The sequence below is a fragment of the Onychomys torridus genome, chromosome 6, assembly GCF_903995425.1.
Source record: "Onychomys torridus chromosome 6, mOncTor1.1, whole genome shotgun sequence".
In the NCBI taxonomy this organism is placed as follows: Eukaryota; Metazoa; Chordata; class Mammalia; order Rodentia; family Cricetidae; genus Onychomys; species Onychomys torridus.
In genome coordinates this window covers 106,931,329-106,952,999 of record NC_050448.1, presented here as the reverse complement: position 1 = coordinate 106,952,999, position 21,671 = coordinate 106,931,329, and the positions used below count along the sequence as shown (strand labels likewise).

The following is a 21,671-nucleotide window of genomic DNA, read 5'->3' as shown; positions in this document are numbered from 1 at the left end:
ATGACTTCAAATCCAGCCAATTACAGCAGGCTCAGGAGCAGACAGATATCCCTTCTCTAACCTTCATGCCAATACAGGCAGACTAGCTTCAGCTCACACACAGAAACCAGGAAACTTACTCTTACTGTGTGCCCGATGCTGTGCACAGTGCGTTACTCATCTGCTCTCATTTCGATTTTTAAAATAAACCCCTATGGCGGTCATGGTGGCACTCAGGAGGCAGAGGCAGGCAAATCTCTGTGAATTTGAGATCACCCTGGTCTGCATAGTGAGTTCCAGGCCAGCCAGAGTCACTGTGAGACCCTGTGTTGTGGGATGTTCTGTATGTCAAATGTGTTGCTCTGATTGGTTAAAATAAATAAAGCGCTGATTGGCCAGTAGCCAGGCAGGAAGGATAGGGTAGGTGGGACAAGGAGGAGGAGAATTATGGGAAGTGAAAGGCTGGGGAGGGAGACACCACCAGCCGCTGCCATGACAAGAAAGATACAAGGTACTGGTAAGCCACCAGCCACGTGGCAAAGTATAGATTAATAGAAATGGGCTAAATATAAGAGTAGAGCTAGACAATGGCAGGCCTGAGCTAATGGCCAAGCAGTTTAAATAATATAAATGTCTGTGTGTTTATTTTATAAGTGGGCTACTGGACTGCTGGGGCTTAGTGGGACCTGGAGAGAAGCTCTCCAACTACAACCCTGTTTCAAATAAATATGCATTAGGTTCCATAAGTGTCCTCATCAGCTGTCAATGAGCCCTACAGAGGAAAACAAGATATGAAACTCCCAAATGGTAAAGCAGGACACTATCTATACTCAGGACTCTAGACAAGCTGAAGCCAAGATGACTGCTGGGGTCATGTGAGCTGTCCTGTCCCCACACTCCATCACACCTGGGACAGAGGCTGAAGGCTCTGAAGTACAGTGAGTGGTCAGCTATCTTCCATTATTCACCCCACATTATTCATACCCACATTCACCTGCCCCTTCCAGGCCACATCCAGATTTCCACACAGAAACATTAAGGAGCGGCACTGAGGCTTAGGGCTCTGCCCTCTGCTGCGAGGCTAACACAGACGACAGTAACGATGGCAGAACACTTAAGCCTCTTAACAGTCTGGCCAAGTCTACAGGGAAAGAACACTCTTTTCACCAAAGCACCTTCCATTTCTGGGCACGGGAAAACCCTCTGGTGCACACGGCAGCACATCACTCACCAACACCCTTGGATCACACTTGGTGAGAAGAGCCTGTCCTGGAGCACTCGGGAGTGTAAGGCTGCAAAGAAGAGCATCCCGGCCTTTCTGAACACACTGATCCACTTCATCCCGACCCCAAACTGAAGACAGCACTGTAGGACTGCTGTTGAAGCAACTTCGTCCTGTTGCTGCTTAATGTCTTCCTTACCCATAAACCCCTTCTCGTGTAAACTTGTGAAACCAGCAGACAAAGACATACAAGGGTTGGTTGACGAGCCACGGTAAGGTGACATTGCTCCATCATTTGTCCCATGAGGTACCACTGGTATGAGGGGACAGTTCACATAAATTCTCCTATATAGTTCTACTCAGCTTTAACATGTGAGTTTTACAACAAAGAATTTGCTATTAACATCCATCTTCCATACCATATGCAATCTGTTAGATCAAATTCTAGCAAAATACAAAAAAACTAGAGGCCTGGCCTGATTGCCGCTCTTCTTTATCATTCCACCTTTAGTTATCACCCTGTTATGCACATTTGAGATAGTATTGGGAAAAGCTTCTGGAACTTTCTCATACTAGATGAGTAGGTCCACATCTTACCAGCATTCATATCTTTAAACTTCTGCTTGAGCTCAGTAGGAGTAAGACGATACTGATCAAGACCATCATTCCAGTAAATTCGGTCGAGGACTTGAAGATCTCCTCCAATCAGCCAATCCCCTTGTTCCATAACCATCTAACAGGAAGCAATAGGAAATGATTTGCTACAATAGAAGCGGGAACATTCCTCTCAGATGAGCTAAATGCAGTTTCTGCGAGCTGGTCTCCATCTTAAAGGCCAAGCTAGGCTTATGAACAACATTGGAATGAAAGACGCTGAAGAAATATTGTGATATAATGTTTGAATGAATTTATGAAAAGCAATCAAAACCTAAGTGAATGATTATTACTTTTTCAGTTAAAAAAAAGGCATTCTCCCCACTATTATTAGATGTTGGCTAAGAGAATGACTTGTAACCTAGGGGTATGCCATCGTGTGTGCCCTCCAATCTCAAATTTTCGACACTAATGACCACTGGCAATCAAGTGTGTCAAGCTTTGCCAAGCTCACTGCCAAATTCATGCACATGTCCTCAAATTTTATCTGCCCTCACTCACTCATCTTGCCCTACATCTGGAGGTCTGCAGCTTCAGGACCCCCGTTTACAGGATGCAGCTGAAACCCATCCTGCCCTACACTGCATTGGTTAGTGCCTAAATGTACCTCATTTTCTAAAGCTAATAATCTACTTTAAAACACCAAACAACTGACAGATATTTGTTTTCGATACTGCATTTTCACACTCAATGCACAAATGAGGCACTTTGGGGAGATGAATCTTGTTTCTCTGATTTTCCACAAGAATACAATGTCAAGAGGCCAAAAATATTAAGCCACCCTGGTGTGGGCTCCCACTGCAGCCTGCCCTCACATCTTCCTTGTACGAACACAATGAATACCTTTCCCTACCACTATATTCCAAGAGAGCAAACCTTTGCCCAACATGCCCAAACCCTGCTTTCTAAGCTAGCCCTGAGCTCAGGACCTGGTGCACAGTAAACACTGTAAGCTATGTGTTACAAGCTGGAGTATACACACAGCTAAGCACAGGCTCAGCATACACAGGACTCTGGAGTTATTCCCCAGCATCAATGATTTCAAAAAACTACAAAGAGTCACTGAATAAATGTTTACATGAACCCAAACAACAAGACCATCTGCTCATTACACTCTTCGAAGAACCAGTCTCCATTCTGCAAAACTTCACAGCCCAGAGGAACAATTAACACACAGCCAACGGCCACATTTCAACACAAATGTTACTGTGAGATGAGTCAAGACCTTAATGTAGGGGTGGTTCTTGCATGTTGTTCCCCACTGTCTGGCACAACGCTCCTCTTTCCGGTGCTCAAAAAATTCAGGATTTCGAAGAATGGCCACACGGCGGCCCTCATACATGAGAGCAAATGCTGTACAGCCATCCAGCCTCTCTTTGTCCTCATGCGTGGCTGTCAGGACTATAGGCACTGACAAGTTGATGACGCCTCCTGCAGGACACAGAGAACATAAAGTGCACAGCTTACTCGGTGGGTCTTAGTCCAGTCACCTTCGTCTTCAGGACACAATTCAAGTAACAACAACAACAGAATCTGTTTACAGAAGAACCAGGGCAACTGAGGACACTTGCCACCACCAAACCTGACAAATAAGAGTTCAATCCCTGGAAACCACATGGTAAAAAGAATGAGCTGACAGCCACAAGTTGTCCTCTGTCCTCAACATGTGTGCTGTGGCCTGAATGACTACAGATGCACACATGAAAATACACACAATCAATTATTAACTAATTAGACATTTTTAAAGGACCAGTGCACTGTCTCTTGAATACCTGGCACAAATAATCAGAAGAGCAAGTGATTTATTCAGAAAGTTGAGAAAGAAAGAGAAGAAATGGGAGGAGAAGCAAGGGATGGGATGGGAGAAGGGGTGGAAGAGGAGGAAGGAAGGGTGGGGGAGAGGGAAGAGGGGGTGAGGGAGGAGAGAGGAAGGGAAGGAAGAGGAAGGGGAAGGAAAAGCAGAGGGGAGGGGGTGGAAAGAGGAAGGTGGGGTGGGGGAGGAAGGGAGGGGGTGGGAAGAGGAAGGTGGGGATGGGGGAGGAAGGGAGGGGGTAAGGAAGAGGAAGGTGGGGTGGGGGAGGAAGGGAGGGGTTGGGAAGAGGAAGGTGGGGTGGGGGAGGAAGGAGGAAGAATTTTTTTAAGAAAGCAAAAGAACCAACATATATCATATACTAATTCTCATAAGTCATCCACTGTCCTTGGGGGAATTTTATATAGAACTATAAAAGTAAAGGAAATCATTTATAAAGGAAGCATCAGATGGTTATGACTATCAAAAAATGCTGTACATCCCATTATATGAATGAGACCAAGAACTCTTTTTCATTTCCAAGAAAAATTTTCATCTTTGTGGAAAGGAGACTGACACAAATAACTACATTTCAAGTGGCAAATTGATTATGTATCCTTGAGTATACTTACATGACAAAGGTAATCCATTTTTTTCTTCTTATTTATTTATTCGTGTGTGTGTGTGTGTGTGTGTGTGTGTGTGTGTGTGTGTGTGTGTGTAGGTGTAGGTGTAGGTGTATGCACAGGTCAGGGAGGGTGCTGGGTGTCTTCCTCTAGCACCCTCCATCTTGCTCCCCTGAGACAGGGGCTCTCACTAAACTGACAGTTCAGGAAGGCGGACTGGCCACCCACCTCCCAGGACCTGCCTGTCTCCACTCCTCAACACTGGGGTCACAGTTACACATGGCCATGTCCAGCTTTTACATAGGTGCTGGGAACCTGGACTCAGGCCCCCGCTTTTACAGCAAGTACTCTTACCCACTGAGCCATCTGCCTGGCCCTCCCCTTTAAATTACATTTTTAATATAGTCAGAATCAAACCAATATCAGCTTTCACTGGCCAAGAAACAAAAGCAGTAACCAGTGGCATTGATGAATCTAAACTGTGTTATCAGTGAGCCCAAGGCAGTCTTAGTTCCCAGACTGTGATGCTCTACATGTTTTACTTTGCTTTCTTTGTTTTTTGAGACAGGGTATCTCTACATAGCCCTGGCTATCCTGGAACTGGCTATATAGACAGTGTCAGCCTCAAACTCACAGAGATCTAGCTTTGTCAGCCTGAGTGCTAGTATTAAAGGTATGTACCATCATATCCAGCTCTGTGTGTGTGTGTGTGTGTGTGTGTGTGTGTGTGTGTGTGTGTGTGTCTGAGAGAGAGAGAGAGAGAGAGAGAAGTCATAACATATATGAGCAAGAAAATTAGAATATACTCTCAAATTCCTATTTGGATTTATATATGGAAGAAATCCTACTGTGTAGAGACTCATGGACAAAAAAGAAATCTTTGGACAAAGCTTTCAGCCATCAACAAATCCATCTGCACTTCCAAAATTACCAAGAACAGTTAAAGATGGAAAACTAAGAAGTCAATTTACACTAAACTCCAAGCTGAATCATTACTGAGCAGGCAATTAAGGACCACCACTGACTCCAAGGAGGAAAGTCAAAATGCAGTATTTAATCTTTACAGAAAAGAAACAAAACAGACCCTGAGTTCACAGGCTTCGTAGAGAAATGGTTTGGGGGTGTAAGGGCCCTGGGAATTACATCCCTGGAGGGAGACACTCTTCACAGTATAGGCACCGAGGGAGAAGCGCTCCACAGTGGACAAGCTGGCGTGGCACAGGGAACAACTGGCCTTTATGACTGACTCACTTTCTGCCCTGATCGAAGGCTTTTCTTCTTCCTCCACAATGAGTAACAATTACAGGAAGGGAAAGGAAGAGTGGAAATAAGATCCATGGTTCATTTTCATGACTACTATTGAGGGGCCATGACTAGCTTTATGAAAGGTAACAAACACTTGAATCATGCCATGCTTCCTCCATAGCCAATTGAATTTCAGATGTAGACTATCTTACCATCCAGAAGACAATCAAAATGAAGGCACTGCAAATATTCCCTCTCTCTCATGAAGCCGTTCAGAGGAGTTGCCCAACCTTCCGCCAGAACCTGCACCCACTGCATATCCACCTAGGAATTAGACAGTAAATAAAAACTTATTTCATGTATTTATGAACCCAAGCAGCAAAAAGTTTTATGCATTTAATTTTGAGAGTAATGGAAACAAACCAAGATTAACACAAACTGAAGAAAGGATAAGAACCCTAGGAGAACAAGCTTTTCTTGCAGCACACCTATAATCATTACCCTCCACATACTTCCACCAGGCACAGCCTCACCTAGGCCAGGGTTCTCAAACGTTACTGGGCACCAGACAACCTCTGGGAGGTGTGCTGCAATGCGGACTGCTTGCATGGCGATGCAAACTTAATCTCTGCACTCGGGAGGCAGAGGCAAGCAGCTCTCGCTGAGTTTAAGTGCAGCCTGGTAAGTTTCAGGTCAAGTCGGGCTATATGGTGAGAGCCTGTCCAAAGCAAACAAACAAATGCATATTGCTTCACATTCAATTTCCAAGGCCGTGGAAATCTTATAGTTCTGCCAAGTTCCCAGAACTGCTGTCAGTGAAGATCTAGAAACTCCATGTTGACAGTCACTCTCCTTCTGTAGTTGTTTGGGTTACTTGTTTGTTTTGTTTTTCAAGACAGGGTTTTGTTTTGTGGTCCTGGCCGTCCTGGACCTCACTCTGTAGACCAGGCTGGCCTCAAACTCACAGAGATCCACCTGCCTCTGCCTCCCCAGTGCTGGGATTAAAGGCGTGTGCCACCACCACCTGGCTAATGGTCACTATCCTAAACCAAAAGATACTTTACACAAAATATTTACCAGAAAATCTCTTCCCCAGACAGACTAACTTCATCCTACAAAGACCATTATTTGCTTAAACTTCTGGACCTGTGGTTACATCCCAACAGAACAGTAAAGCTGGTGAACTGCATATATCACACATCAATGGCTCCCAAATGAGAAAAGACTAAGCACATGGCTCATGGTGTGCAGCTAAAGAGTCTCCCATTTATTCCCGAAGCATGATGGCCAGTGTATGCAAGGAAACAGGAAGCAGCATGAGGAATTATACAGCCTCAATTCATAAACATTTCCTAAACCCATGATAACATTATTGCTTAATCTCTATGGAGGGCATTTGTTAGAGGCTAAATGCATGTGTCCCTGCAAGCTTCCTTCTGTTGAAGCCTTAGCCTTCAACATGACTAAATAGAACTTGTGAGGAAGTGCTGTGACTGGGCAAACGGGCAGTGTGCCTTGCGGGTACCACACACTGAATTTGTGAACTCCTGGACTGAAGGAAGTTCACATTTAGGGTTCTGCAGCCCAATACACCTACAGATAGATCTCTCTTTCCCTCTGTCTGTGCAAACTTTGCTCCTTCTCCATGGCCCGCTGGAACGGCACTGCTTTACACCATCCCTCCTTGACACTCACCCACATAAGACCAGGTCACACACAAGCCATTAAGATCAATTCCTACCAAGATCTAAACAACTAGGAAGGAGTCTGTCCAGGCAAAGCTCAGCTCTCCACTCTCAGTACTGAGAAGTAACACTTCCTCAGGTGTTCTAGGTTCTTCTTATCATAAATGAAGAGCTGAAGGAAAAGCCAAATGCTACTCCATATTCTTATTCCTTACCCTTTGTGGGGGTTTGCTTATTTTTTTCCTTTTTATCTGTTTTTAAAATGTGTATAAATTATACAGTTTAAAATTTCCTAAGATTTGAGAATAAATCAGTTTCTACTCTCATCCTGCCTAGTTCAACTCAGAAATTGTTAATTGAGAAAGGCACCTAATGATATCATTAGACACAGATATACAACAGAACTATTCTTAATGTGTCCATTTTTCTTAATATAAGGGGGAGTCAAGTGTTGGACAGGAAATTGAGAAACATGTTTAAAGTGGTAAAAGTTCCTTCTAATTATTATGGATTAGCATTTCTTAATGTTTTAGAAACACTCCTTTCTCTCTTATGCCCCCCAAATCTCACATAATCTTTGTTCTTTGATATTTCAAAATAAACAAATGTGAGACTAAAAGCAAATCAAAGTCACGGTAATGTGGGAATATTGTTCCCATCAAACACGTCCTCCGTCCCTGGGAACGGTGATAGACACCACAACACCCTGACCGGCTACTGCCACCCTGACTTCAAACACGGCCACTAAGCCTCACATCCATCAAATAAGCGCTCCTCGGAAGGCTGCAGCGCTTGGCTGAAGCGACGGAGGACTTACTTTATTGATTTTTAGTGCTGGCAACGCTTCGGCATCAGTTTTCGCCAAATGCAGTTTATTCTCTGGTACGTACAGTTCTTTGACTTCATAGGAGGCATCCACGGGGACGATATCCTTCACAACAACAAGAGGGTGATTAGACATCTGACCCAACAATGCAGGCGTCCCCAAAAGGTATCTTAGGGAAGAAAAAAATCAGCATTTCTAACAGAAAAGGGGGCTTTAGCGCCATGTTCCCACTTCAATTACCCTAATGTTAGTTGGTCTACTCCCAAATAACATCCCATACTCAAGAAATCAGCATTAGGTCCCATTACCTAATAGGGAAGAAAAAATTCCTAGAACTTTCTATGTGTAACTGTAAATGGAGCTGACCTCAGATGCATTGCAACAAAAATTTCCAACACAAAACAACCCACGGAAGACGCCACCATTTTCCCTATGAGCCCTCAGTGCCACTAAGGCCACCATTTCCCTATGTGCCCTCAGTGCCACTAACACCACCATTTTCCCTATGTGCCCTCAGTGCCACTAACACCACCATTTTCCCTATGTGCCCTCAGTGCCACTAACACCACCATTTTACTCACAGAATGTGTCAACTTCCCTCCCACAATCGTTGAGAATTCATACTTTAAATTTTTTTTGTTTGTACATCCCAATCAAAGTTTCCCCTCTCCCCCCAGTTTCTCCCCGACCCTCTCCATCCACCCCCTGTCCACCCCTTCTCTTCAGATACAGGCAGGCCTCCCAGGGATATCAGCCGAAAACTAGTACTTACACATGGAACAGCCTGAACTTCAGTGCAAATTCTCGCCACGCGCCTATGACACTAAGACAGGCTTTCTTCCCGCTCACCCTACATGTACTGCACATGTGAGCCTGGAGAGGAGGCGGTGGTGCAGGCACATGGGAGTGTGTGTAAGAGACAGTATAACCACTGACACCACTACTAGATCTTTGCAAGACTGCCTCCCAAGACGTCACTGTGCCCTAAAGAGTTCTATATAGGTCCAACCTTGTTAACTCTGTTGTAATACCAAACCTGCCAGGTCATCTCCACTAGCACACGATATGGAACCAACGGTGGGTGTTTCATACATGTGTGCAGGCAATACTTGGTTATTCGAAATAAAACAATTCTCAAGATAATGAAAAGATACAGCCGCAGCCCATGGGAAAGTTTTGGGGAAAAAAAAAAAGAACAGTTTAGACTGTTATCTAACATACACAAAGAACCTTAAAACACAGGGGGGGGAAATCCTGTATTCATAGGTTGGAAAGAATGTTGTTAAAATGCCCATCCTATCCAATGCAGCCCCCACAATGCCACTGGCCACTGACATCCTTCACAGAGGTGGGAAACAAATCTAAAAAACACTCCAAACCAAAAACATCACCAACAGCCAGAGAGCAAGTCCTGAATCCACACCTCACAAAGAAACACAGATGGCATAAAAGCCTACAAAGATACTCAGCATCACACCGTCCCTGCCAAAATGACCAAAAGCCATAGCAGATGGCAGAGCAGGAACTTCCACCTACAGCTGGAGAGAATACAAAAAGGGGGCAGACACTACGTACCCTAAACACATCAAGAGATGGTTTGCAAGCCTCCAGCTCCATCTTCTCAGATACTCGGAGATGCACCCACAGTGAGGAAAAGGACCAGCACAAAATCAGGCAGCAAACCTGGTTTCTCTATGGCTATATGCAAGGCCTGTGACTTCTCCTAATAACCCAAGAGTAAGTAAGCCTACACATACAGGAAAAGACATAATAAAATCGGAGCCCACAGCCAGCTTGGCCCCGCAGCATCACTCCTGGAGCACAGCAGCATTTCTCAGAGTCCCCTGTCCCCCGAGCGCTCCACTAAACAAGGAGGAAACAGGAAGCATGTACATAAGGCATAAATTGCCCAGCACAACTCTCCATAAACCTCTTCCTAGTCCTTCCATATTTCATAGTAGAAAGTTATTGCTGTATTTAATGAGGAGAAATACTATCTGAAGTCATTAAAGGAAAAAGTAAACCAAGGCAGCCCCGCTCCTCACTCCAGCTGCTCCAGCTGCTCCAGCTGCTCCAATGTGACTTGGTGGATTTCACAAGCAACCACGTATTCATAAGGTAGGCTTCCCCACATAAATGAACCCATGCCAAAGTGGGTATGTGTCAGCTTTATGGGGGGGGGGGGGACCCATGACAGGTCAGCAGTCAGTTTATATGAAATGCCTGACTTTAAGAACACATCTAAAAAGGAAAATCACATAAAGAAAGAAAAGAAAAATCTAGCCAGATAAGCAGCTTAGGCGCTGCTCTCTTGTGTTGACTTTAAATTGGAAAAGGGCAGGTGGTAGGATTTGGGAAAGAGTAGAGCAAAATGCCCTATGTCCTGCTTAACCGCTCTCCGCCGTGGTGCACTACAGGGCACACAGCCTGTCTGCAATCTCTGCCAAGCCCATGGCACGTCACCTGGAAAGTGAAAGTCCGAATCTACTTCTCCTGAGGGACAGCGGGACACACATGAAGCAGCCGCACCCACCTCATGATCAGCTGACACCCAAGGCCTCAGAGTCACACTAAGGCACACATATTCTTAGTAGCTGCAAAATAAAGAACTGAAATCCTCTACACAGGGAAATGGATGCTAAGAGTGACTGACTATAGGAAAAGCCAGGCACTCACCAGGCTTCTATAAGGAAGAGTAAGGCTCAGAAGGGCACGAAAGTCAGTCAACTAGTCACAAAATTTAAGGGACACACTTTCAAACCAAAATGAGACAGAAGGCAGCAGGGGCCTGTAAGTCAGGTATTTCTGATGTTGTTACTGCTGTTAGGGAAGAAAGGAAGACACAGACATTTTTTACCTAATACTCGGTGAACTGTTTCCAATTTTTTTGTTTTGTTTGTTGTTTGTTGTTTCTCAAGACAGGGTTTCTCTGTGTAGCCCTGGCTGTCCTGGATCTCATTCTGTAGACCAGGTTGGCCTCGAACTCATAGAGATCCACCTGCCTTTACATCCCGAGTGCTGGGATTAAAGGCGTGCACCACCACCGCCTGGCCTGTTTCTCCAGTTTTAATATACAGCCTTGACAGGCTTCCTCGCCTCACATCCTGGTTCCTCCTCTTCCTCAACCACTTAAAAAAAAATCCAGACACTCATGAAACAGCATGGTGTCTGAACTGTGGGGCCAACATTTACAAGAATACTCCCTCAACACACTTCTAAAGTGGCCTGTGTGTTTGCCCAAACACCTACCTGTCAGGGCAGAAGAAACTATCGCTATCTGCCCCCTCCACAAATGAGGGAGCTGAGGTGCAGCAGCTGAACAATCCCTACACTGTTTCCAATGCACTCAGCACACTTGTAATAAATGACAATGACGACACTCACTGTGCTCGCTGCACAGAGGAGCCACCCTAACTCCTGATGTCAGCCACTAACTCACAGAATTCTCCACAACTCAAGGCGGGCACTATTATTAGTTCTATTTCACTCATAAAAGAAATGAGGCCAGAAACAACGTTATTTTCCCAAGGCCATACAAAAATCAATTGATATGTGTTAGAACTGGAGTTTCAACTCCAAAAGTATCCTTTAGTGTTTTCCCCATTAAAAAAAGTTATGAAACTTTGTCACACACATTGCTCACTTTCAAAAAGAAATCCTGTTAAACATTTATTCTAAGGGTTTCTAGTTTGTATATGATTTTTCAGTGCCCTGATCTTGTCCTTCACAAAAAAGATAGCCAACATTTCTGACTGGCCTGAAACAGTTCTGTTAATGAGAAGTGAACAACTATAAACCCACTCCTTCTAACCCTACTGCAGTGCAGAGAATCGTGCTCCATCCCCATCACCCTGGACCTCCTAGCAAACACAGACTACGCCATGTGGAACAAATGACATGGGATGTCCACAAAGCCTGTCTCGGCCCCGCTTTGCAAAGAGCAGCTTCCCAGTTATTTATTTTGTCCTTTCTTTCTCTGCTGTACTACAGTGGGACAGACACTTGGTGCTGGTGGTGGAAACTGGAACTCTCCCTTTCTCCCACATTTATTGCTGATAACTGTCTACAATCTGGAGAAGTCAGAAGACAAGTACCTAGTAGAACAGTCTTTTCAACTCCATCTGATACAAGTTACTTTTAATTTTTAGCTGGTTTCCTTGGCTAGCACCCCAAGATAATAGCTCCCCAAAACTGAAGAATCGCAACAGCAGGACCAGACCACTGCAGTGCTCCAAGCCTAGGGTGCTTGAAGCAGTGCTCTTCCCTGCTATGGAATAGTCTTTTTGTGCACTGTAAAGGTGTGTTGCTCTCAATGGTTTAATAAAGAGCTAATGGCCACTAGCTAGGCAGGAAGAGGTTAGGAGGGACTTGTGGACAGGGAAAGAGAGAGTTCGGGATGAAGAAGGGCAGATTCAAGATTCACTGAGAGAAGCAACATGAACATCTGATACTGAAAACAGTTACCACCACGTGGTAGAGTGTAGATATGAAATACGGATTAATTTGAGATGTAAGAGCTAGTTAGCAACAAGCCTAAACTGTCGGCCAAACATTCACAATTAGTAAGTCTCTGTGTGGTTATTTGGGAGCAGGTGGTCCCGACAAAAAATCTACCCACACTTCCCTCCAACAGGAGTCGGCACACAAACCAGAGGGCATCCATAGCTCTCTGACTCTGCTTTCCCTCAACAGAGCCTTGCAAAGGAGTCAGTGTTTCCACAGATAATATCAATGGGTTCCTTCTGACCAGACCACATCAGCCCACAAATATACAAATGACCTGTGAGCAAAGCTGAATGTCTTCAAGGTGATCTGTGTGAAGTAAAAGAGGAAACACAAGCTTATCCAAACCATGTCTTAAAGGATCCATTTCCAAATACTGTGCTTCAGCATACAAGCAAGTTTAGTCATGTGATGCTTTCAAATACCAACATGGAGGCTAGAATCATCTTTTCAAGATCAAGAAGAAATAGTTTCAGATTTTATTTTTAAGTCAAAATAACTTTTTATCACAAGCATTCAACAAAATTCCTCCCTTTGCAGATTCACATCTAACAATATTCATAAGTCCTTCTAGTGGGTAAGCACTAAGTAAAAGGTCAAGAGTCTGCTATTGTTTTCTTCTGGAAAGACACAGTTAGTATTTCTGGAATTAACACAAACACAGTGGCATGAGTCAGTGGAAGATGAAACATCTGCTCAGTGGAAAAGAGCTCTGTGTAGACAACTGATTATCAGAAATACAAAGGGAACCTTAAAAATGCAGACACAGGGCTGGAGAAATGGCTCAGTGATTAAGAGCACTGGCTGCTCTTCCAGAAGATCTGGATTCAATTCTAAGCACCCACATGGCAGCTCACAGCCATCTGTAACTCCAGTTTCAGAGGATCCAATGCCTTTTAGCCTCTGCAGGCACGGGCATACATGTGCTACACAGACATACATGCAGACAGAACACCCATACATATAAAAAGTATTTTTTATGTTGAATGTAGACATAGCCAGTTGCTAGCACATTCTAATGATAAACCTCAGTCTCCAAAACCACCACTACACACCCAAAAGAACTACTACCACCTCAAAGTGAGAGTGAATACCTAGACAGCAGAAGAAAGAGTCCCTGTCACATGAAGTGATTGTTTCATTTGAGACTCCTTAGGATTTCCACAGACTCACCTGGCCATCAGAAACATTGTGCCATTGTTACATTCATATAACTCCCTTTATTTCAGCAAATTTCCTTTCAAACAAAAGACAGATCACAAGCCTGGCCCGAGGAAGTCTTCACATGACTAGACACCTCACACCATCTGAGAGGCTCCTATGTTCCAGGTGAGAATAACAGAGTCCTGGGCTGCTTAAGTGTCCTGAGCAGAGGTCAGTGAACAGTCTACTTATTACCATTAACGTGGGCTGAGTTCCAGACCTCCAAGTGCAGAAATATTAGATGTTATAAACGTAAATACTAATTTGATTTAAAACACAAGATGGATGCCCAAACTTTGTTTTAATTGACAAAACACTATACATGACCGATGGATGTGACATCTACATCCTAGTTTGAGCAACTGTTTGCTTCTCCCTGGAAATGGGTGAGCGGGACAAATAATCACCATCTAAAACTAGCAGTTCTTGTCCTCTCATTTGAATGTTCCTGTGGCAGGCTGAACGTGTTAATAAACAGTGATTCCACACTTTACATTTTTTCTCTACATATCTGCTGCACTTCTTCTGGAGCCAGAGCTGCTCAACAGTGAATGCTGAGGCTCAATCACATTTTCATGCAACTATTAAGTTTCTATTATCTCAACTACATGCATCCAAAGCATGAGCAAACGACATTCTGGCAACACTTTAAAACTGAGCTACAAAGTCTGCTTTTTATGTGCAGTATAAAATCCATTTAGAGTACTAAACCACCATTTTGTAAGAAGACAAACCTTTAAATAATTTATAGCACTAGTAAATCCAGAGTTCCTGGTAGATTTAAAAACAGCATTTAAAATATCACTTTAGATTAAAACCAGCGGCAAGAAGCCTGCTCCCTTGTGTTCTAACAGGCCAAGTTAAAATGCAATACTAGCAGGCCATCTAGTGACCACTCAAGGGTTGGTGGAAATAAAAGACAAAGCTCCATGCTTGCTTGTCTTCTATATTCTTGAATAAATGCACACAAAATGAGGTAAGTTAGGAAAACAAAGGTCCTCTGACTAAATGCTGAGACATGCACTCTTTATCTCGATGACTGTATCACACAGCCAGACTGAAAGAGAACTTAGAATCTAAAGTACCCACATAACCAAAGACCTCACAGCTGCAGCACCCACTTTTCTTGAACATGCAAAATAAATATTCATCGTCCTTGCTGGCTGTAAGTTAAGAATACCAGGTAGAGTTCATTTCAGAAGGGTCTCCGCAAAGTAACTGGTAAGAAAATGCTGTCGGCCACTGTTATTCCCACAGGCACGGCTTAAGCTCCTTCAGACCACGCTAGCTTCTAACACAAAGCCACAGCCCAATGGGAAATGCATTCGATATTTGGTCCTTATCCCCAGTTCCTAAGACAGAACTACAAGCTTTGAATGTCCTAAGTGACAATGTCTTTCTTTCTTTCTTTCTTTTTTTTTTTTGTTGTTTTGTTTTTTTCCTTTTTTTCAAGACAGGGTTTCTCTGTGTAGCTTTGCACCTTTCCTGAAACTCGCTTTGGAGACCAGGCTGGCCTCGAACTCACAAAGATCCACCTGGCTCTGCAACAATGTCTTTCATATGGAGAGACTCTTAGCTGATGTGTCCTGGACAGCTCCAAGATGGAATTTTGTCACCAGGAGGATTACTTTGACTGTAGGTTTGTAACTTTCAGCCTCAACCCATGCCTACTTCATCAGTCACTGTCTACAGAAAGCCTCCATAAGAACCCCTAAACAAAGGCTTCTGAGTTGCTAGGTGTGCGGAGGTGCTAAAGAGAGGGGCAGCCTGAGGAAGACATGGAAATTTGGTTCCCTACACCCCCCCCTACCCTATAAATCCCTTCCATAAAGCTGTTCCTAAAGTGATAATAAACCAGCAACAACCAATAAAGTGCTTTCCTGAGTCCTTCTGACCAATGACAAAGCCTAAGAAGAGGCGCCCCGAGTTATATAAACAGAAAAGTGGGTGACCTGGGCAACTGCATTCATGACTCATGTCTGAACAGGCAGTCTTCTGAGACTGGGGCCTTAACCTGTAAACTCAACTAATCCAGAAAGGAGAAGAATTGAGCTGAGTTGTTGGGATACTCCAGTGGTATCAGAGGAAGGAGAATTGGTCACTGTGAAGAAAAACAAACAAAAACCCTTTTAAAACTGAACCTGCAGCAGAGGCCAAATTCTCCTTAGTTTATTTCAGAAATAAAGTTGTCATTATAAGCAACATTGGGTTTCATTAGGATCCCACCCAAGGACGGGAGGCTCATGCACATGAGATAACAAGAGCTGCCACAGAACACAGCCAGCAACCTTGCAGACAAAACCCTTGTGCAAGCCTACCTGTCCACCTTGGACTGGGTGCCACCCATGGTAATGATCTTTGCAGCTGAGGACAACTGTTTCAAACCAACTTTTAAAACCTCCTCACTTAACCTCTAAAAATCCCTGTCTTGATGCAGGGCGTGGTGGTGAGTACCTTTAATCTAAGCACTACAGAGACAGAGAGGCAGGCAGATCTCTGAGTGGAGGCCAACCTGGTCTACATAGCAAGTTCCAGGTCAGCCACGGAGCCCTTACCTAAAATAATAATAATAATAATAATAATAATAATAATAATAATAATAATAATAATAGATAAAACACACAGGGACATTTCTCAGTGGTTAAGAATGCCTGCTGTTCTTCAGAGTACCCAAATTCAGTTCCTAATACCCATGATGGGCAGCTCACAACCACCTGTAACTCTAGCTCCAGGAGACACAATGCCTTCTTCTGACCTCTGTGGGCATGTGGGTATACATGTGAGTACACGAGCATGCTTGCAACACACACGTCTTTAAGCAAAAATAGCCGACAAAGACCTTATTTCCCATGACGCAGAACATTTCACATATCTAGACACAAACCTGGGAAGTTTCTTCCTCTGCATAATGAACATCTTTTCCAAGCCAGGCAGTATTGCCCTTGATTTTCTCCACAGTACTTTTATAGTATTCTAAAAATATTTGGGGGTTGGGGATTTAGCTCAGTGGCAGAGCGCTTGCCTAGCAAGCGCAAGGCTCTGGGTTCAATCCTCAGCTCTGGCCAAAAAAAAAAAAAAAAAAAAAAAAAAAAAATTTGGTCTTTCTAAGATCAATGAAGTGCCTTTCTCTTCCATTTCTTAATCCCTTCTACACTCAGGAGGAATCAACTGAAAGGGAATCAAATAAAAGATTCAGATTTTAATAGCAAACTAGAAAAGGGAGTAATTATAAGACAAAAATGATGGTACATTAGAAAGACCTAGAGTGGGCTGCAGAATCCACCCTGTGACAATGCCAACCCCACCTGACTGAACTATGCTGAGATACATCACAAACCCAAAGCTGCTTCTCATCAGAAAATGGTGACAGTTATAATTACTCCTCAGGGCTTTAAAACACATTAAATACACAACACTACCAACATACCTAACACACAGTCTAACATAGTAACAATAAGCCTAGCAAGCTGGTGGTGGCTCCCACCTTTGTTCACAGGACTCTCTTTCAGCACAGTTATATTCATACACGGGACACTGATTAATTAGAACCTGTCTTCACATCGCCACTCAAGGCACAGACTCTAAAGTGATTAGGGTGTCTCCTTTGCTTTAAGTCACCGTTGGACTCATCTGTCCCCTTCTCCTTCCAATCTACCTGAGACTCCACCAGGTATGCTCCCCTAACCACCTGTGGACAATCTTACAAACATCTCTGCAATAGCAATGACAGTGAACTGCATTTCCGACCCCCAGGTGGATGGAGTGTACCAAGTCGCCATTCCATGAAAGCAGTGCATCCCACCGGCTAACAACTGTGACCCGGCATCTGTTCACCAGCTTCTCCAGGTGCCCTGAGGCTTATCTGAGAGTCAGCTTTACTAGGAGACAGTCGAGAATTCGTGTTAGAACAGATAGAGTGTTGTCTGTGTGTCTTCCTCCAACTGTAACTTTGAATTCTACAGCATGCTACAAAAGCAGCAGCAAAAACTAATGTATGCATGGCCATCTTGTCTACATGCTACTAACTAAGAAAGAATGGCAAGGACTGAACATGCAGGTCCATAAAGCAACTGTACTACCTTGTTGGCCGCCACATCCCAGTGTTTGCTGTAATGTCTACCACATATGGCACTGAGTGGTTCTCCGGGTAACAAGAATCACCATGCACAACAGAAGAGTATTCACAGGCTGTCAGGGAAGTCATTTGCTTAGGAAAGCATGCAACTGAAATCCTGTCCCAAATAAGGATGCTGCCCAAAGAACAGATTATAGTAATAGGGCACTGATTTCTTCTCGGGGATCACCCTGCTTTGTGATAAAAACAACCTTTCTAAGAAAACGTCTCTGCTCTAGGCCCATCAACCAGAATCACTTTCCAGACACAGTAATGAGAAGACTCCTAAAAATCAGGCCAGAGATACATAAGACTCATTGGGAAATCCCACAGGTAGGAACCAACACCACCCCAAGCAAATTTCCTAACTGCTCTGAAATGCTTCCAAGGTTTTGCGTATATGACAAGAGACAACACACAGGAAGAACCAAGTGCAAAGACCTCTTAGGAATGCACAGAAATGGGGGGGGGGGGGCGGCACAGAGGCTCCGTGGTTAAGAGCACTGCTCTTCCAGAGGACCTGGGTTTGAATCCCAGCAGACACATGGCAGCTAACAACTGTCTGTAACTCTAATTCCAGGGGATTCTAGCTTCCAAGAGCATTGTACACATACAGTCCAGACATATGTGTAGGCAAAACACCCATATACATGAAAGAAAAATAAATTAATCTTTGATTTAAAAAAAAATACAAGGAGAGGGTATTAGAAGATAAACTGGGAGGGGAAATGAGCCACTGCCCCAGTTTCTAAAGGTCAGAAAGAATCACTGTGAAAGACATAAAGCACTTCATGTATGCCCTTTGTAATACTCTGCAAATGCCAAAGGATGCTGAGTATCATATATTTCTATGCCTCTTTTTGAGACATTGGGTGAACTATCCAATCATCACGTTGTCTGGCAAGTATAAGATAAAAAGAATAATTAATACACTCTCTAAGATGAAATAAACTAGGAGGAAGGCATTAACTAGGACTACAGAAATTAAGATAAACAGTAAGAGAAGGGAGGAGGATTGGGAGGAAGTACACACTGTGATAGAAAACATAATGACAATACATACAAGGTATGCATCTTAGAACCAAACTAGGAAGAACTCTCAACACAAACCACCTTAATTCTATTAAAAAAAAAATGGAAAACCAGTAATGCAAAAGAAAATACTTAGATTAAACTTCAGAGAGATGATTCTGTGAATGGCGTATCATGAAATAAAAGGCACAGAACGGAGGCATGGTTACAAAATCAGAGTGGTACTGACCCTGTCCTCCAACTAGTGGGGTAAAACAACATGTAAATGTCATGCATTACAGGTACCCAAAGTCTGTGCCTCACCTTACGGAACAACAGTGAAACCCCAAGCAGCCCTGATATCATATCATGTATGATCCTGCATTGGATGCTGGGAAAGAAGGACATTAGTGGAAAACTTAACACGAGGGATTTGGTGGAAGGGTGCATGGACTGTGCCATTCCTAGACTTACAGATTAACTGCAGTATCTTCACCGAATAAACCTTTAAGGAACAACACAAATCATCAACAACCACAAAGCATAGGACAAACCTAGTCTTTTAAATTTAAAAAAAGAGGGGGGGGGGCTTGATTATGTAGCTCTTTGGGGTAGAGTGACTGACTATCACACACAGAGCCCAGGGTTCAGTCCCAGGAGCACACCCCAGGCATGGTGTTAGTGCACAACTGTAAGCCCAGGGCACAAGAGGCAGAGAAACATCAGGAAGTTCAAGGTCATCCCCAGTTATGTACAGAGTAGAATACCAGCCTGAACTACAAATGAATAAAGCATTATCTCGGGCCAGTGGGATGGAACGGCAGATTAAGGTACTCCTGCTAAGGCTGACAACCTGAGTTCAATCCTCAGAACGCACATAGTAGAAGGAGAGAACCAAACAGAGTAAGCTGTTTCTGACTCTCACAAATGCTCCATGGCACACACCTACCCACAAACACAAAACTAAATAAATAAATGCAATTAATTAAGGAAAAGACACTATCCTAATCTCTGCTATGTGCTTAGACACAGTATCCAGCACTTGATAAATTTACAAGAGAACCAAAAGGTGGAGCAAACCACCCACGGTCAAGGGCCAATGCTATCAAAGCTAGATCCAGAAATTTCCCAGAGGTCAACTATCAATCAGGACCTTTAACAGTGACTCTGACAGTAAGAAAACCCATTCATAGGATCAGGTGGAACATGGTCTACATGCATGAATCCCTGGAGAACTTCAACACAGATAGATGTACATGACAGGAAAAAAAAGCCAAATGATGGCAAAAAATGGTTTTGGTTTGAGGTCGTTTGTTTTTTCATGTGTATGAGTGTTTTGCCCAGCATACATATCTGTGCATGATGTATATGCGTGGTCCCCTTGGGGGCCAGAAAAGGGCTTCAGACTCCCGGCACTGGAGTTATATGCAGCTCCAGACCTCTATGTAGGTGCTGGCAATCAAAGCAGGTTGTCTAGAAGAGCAGCCAGTGTTCTTAACCACCAAGCCAACTCTCCAGCCCCAAAACTGTTAGTAAATGATTATCACAGGTTAAAAGCTCCTTCTGGGCAAGGCATGGTAATGCATACCTTTAAACCCAACACTCAGGAGGCAGGCAGATGTCTGGGAGTTTCAGGCAAGCCTGACCTACATAGGAAGCACCAGGACAGCCAGAAATACAGAGAGAGACCCTTTTTCAAAACTTTTTTAAAAATATACTTCTATAAGTTTGTCTATATACTGGGTACAATAAAGAATCAAGAAACTCAAAAGTAAATTAATAAATGAGTTCAAATAATCAAAGTTATTTATTAACTGAAAAAAATGGGGCATCTGTGGAACAACGAATAGCTCATTGTTTAACATATGGGGAAGTGGAGTTCCTGTTGGGGAAGAGGTGATGGTGTATAAGGAACATTTAAGAGAGAATGGCTAGGCTAATGACGACACAATGGACACACACACTGAAATCACAACAGCTATACATATACATATTAAAACGAAGACACATTTTAAAACAATGTAATGGCCACAAATTTTCAAAAATCAATAAAGCACTAGGCAGGGTGGCACACACCCACCTGTAATCTCAGCATTGGGAAGGCAGAGCAAGTTGAGGCTAGCCTGGTCTACACAGTGAGTTCCAGACCAGCCAGGGCTCGGTCGTGGCAAGAGCCTGTCTCAGACAAGTGAAATGACTGTGGAGGGAGAGACAGCTTTAGAGACTGCAAGAAAGACACTCCACTTGGCCAAAATACCTTCTGAAGAAGACCAGGCAGAGGAAGAATCTCAAAACCGAACCTTTCCAAACACCCCTGTCCGCCTCCAGACACACCGTGCACCACTGAAGCACACTTCTACCATGTTTCCCAGGAGCCTTGTGCTCCTTTTTCTTCTCCTTTGACCCACAACGCAAACCCCCAAGGACGGGATCATGGCTGATTAACCTCCGCACTGCCAGTGCCTACGTTAGTTACTAACTGCAGTAATGGGTTTTAATTAATGCATGTTGGTAGAAGATGAGGAACGACGGCTGGGACCACTGTGGAGAGCTGGGAGGGAAGCCGACGGCAGAGGAAATGACTGGAGCCCAGAAGTCACTTACAGGAAACCTAGAAACTGAAGACACGGTAAAAAACCCTCCTAAGATAAAGCTGTTGGCCCAAGGGCAGTGGTCAGGACATCAGCGGCACACACATGCATGTACAAAACACGTACACAGAAAATGTCAGAGCAGGGAAGTCACTATCTCCTAGTATTTCTATTTATTCAGAAAGGACATTTGAATAAGAAAAATAAATTCAGGAGGAAAGCT

At 43.8% G+C, this 21,671-nt stretch overlaps 1 protein-coding gene across 1 annotated transcript in view; it reads right to left on the bottom strand.

The window, feature by feature from the left end:
- Papss1 (3'-phosphoadenosine 5'-phosphosulfate synthase 1) overlaps nt 1-21,671 on the bottom strand; it is a 77,979-nt gene that overhangs the window by 34,362 nt on the left and 21,946 nt on the right. Inside the window, exons 6-9 of the mRNA XM_036189713.1 lie at nt 8,018-8,131; nt 5,728-5,839; nt 3,081-3,286; nt 1,799-1,934 (exon numbers count right to left, since the gene is read on the bottom strand). Coding sequence (XP_036045606.1) covers nt 1,799-1,934; nt 3,081-3,286; nt 5,728-5,839; nt 8,018-8,131 — 568 coding nt within the window. The remainder of the gene's footprint in view (nt 1-1,798; nt 1,935-3,080; nt 3,287-5,727; nt 5,840-8,017; nt 8,132-21,671) is intronic.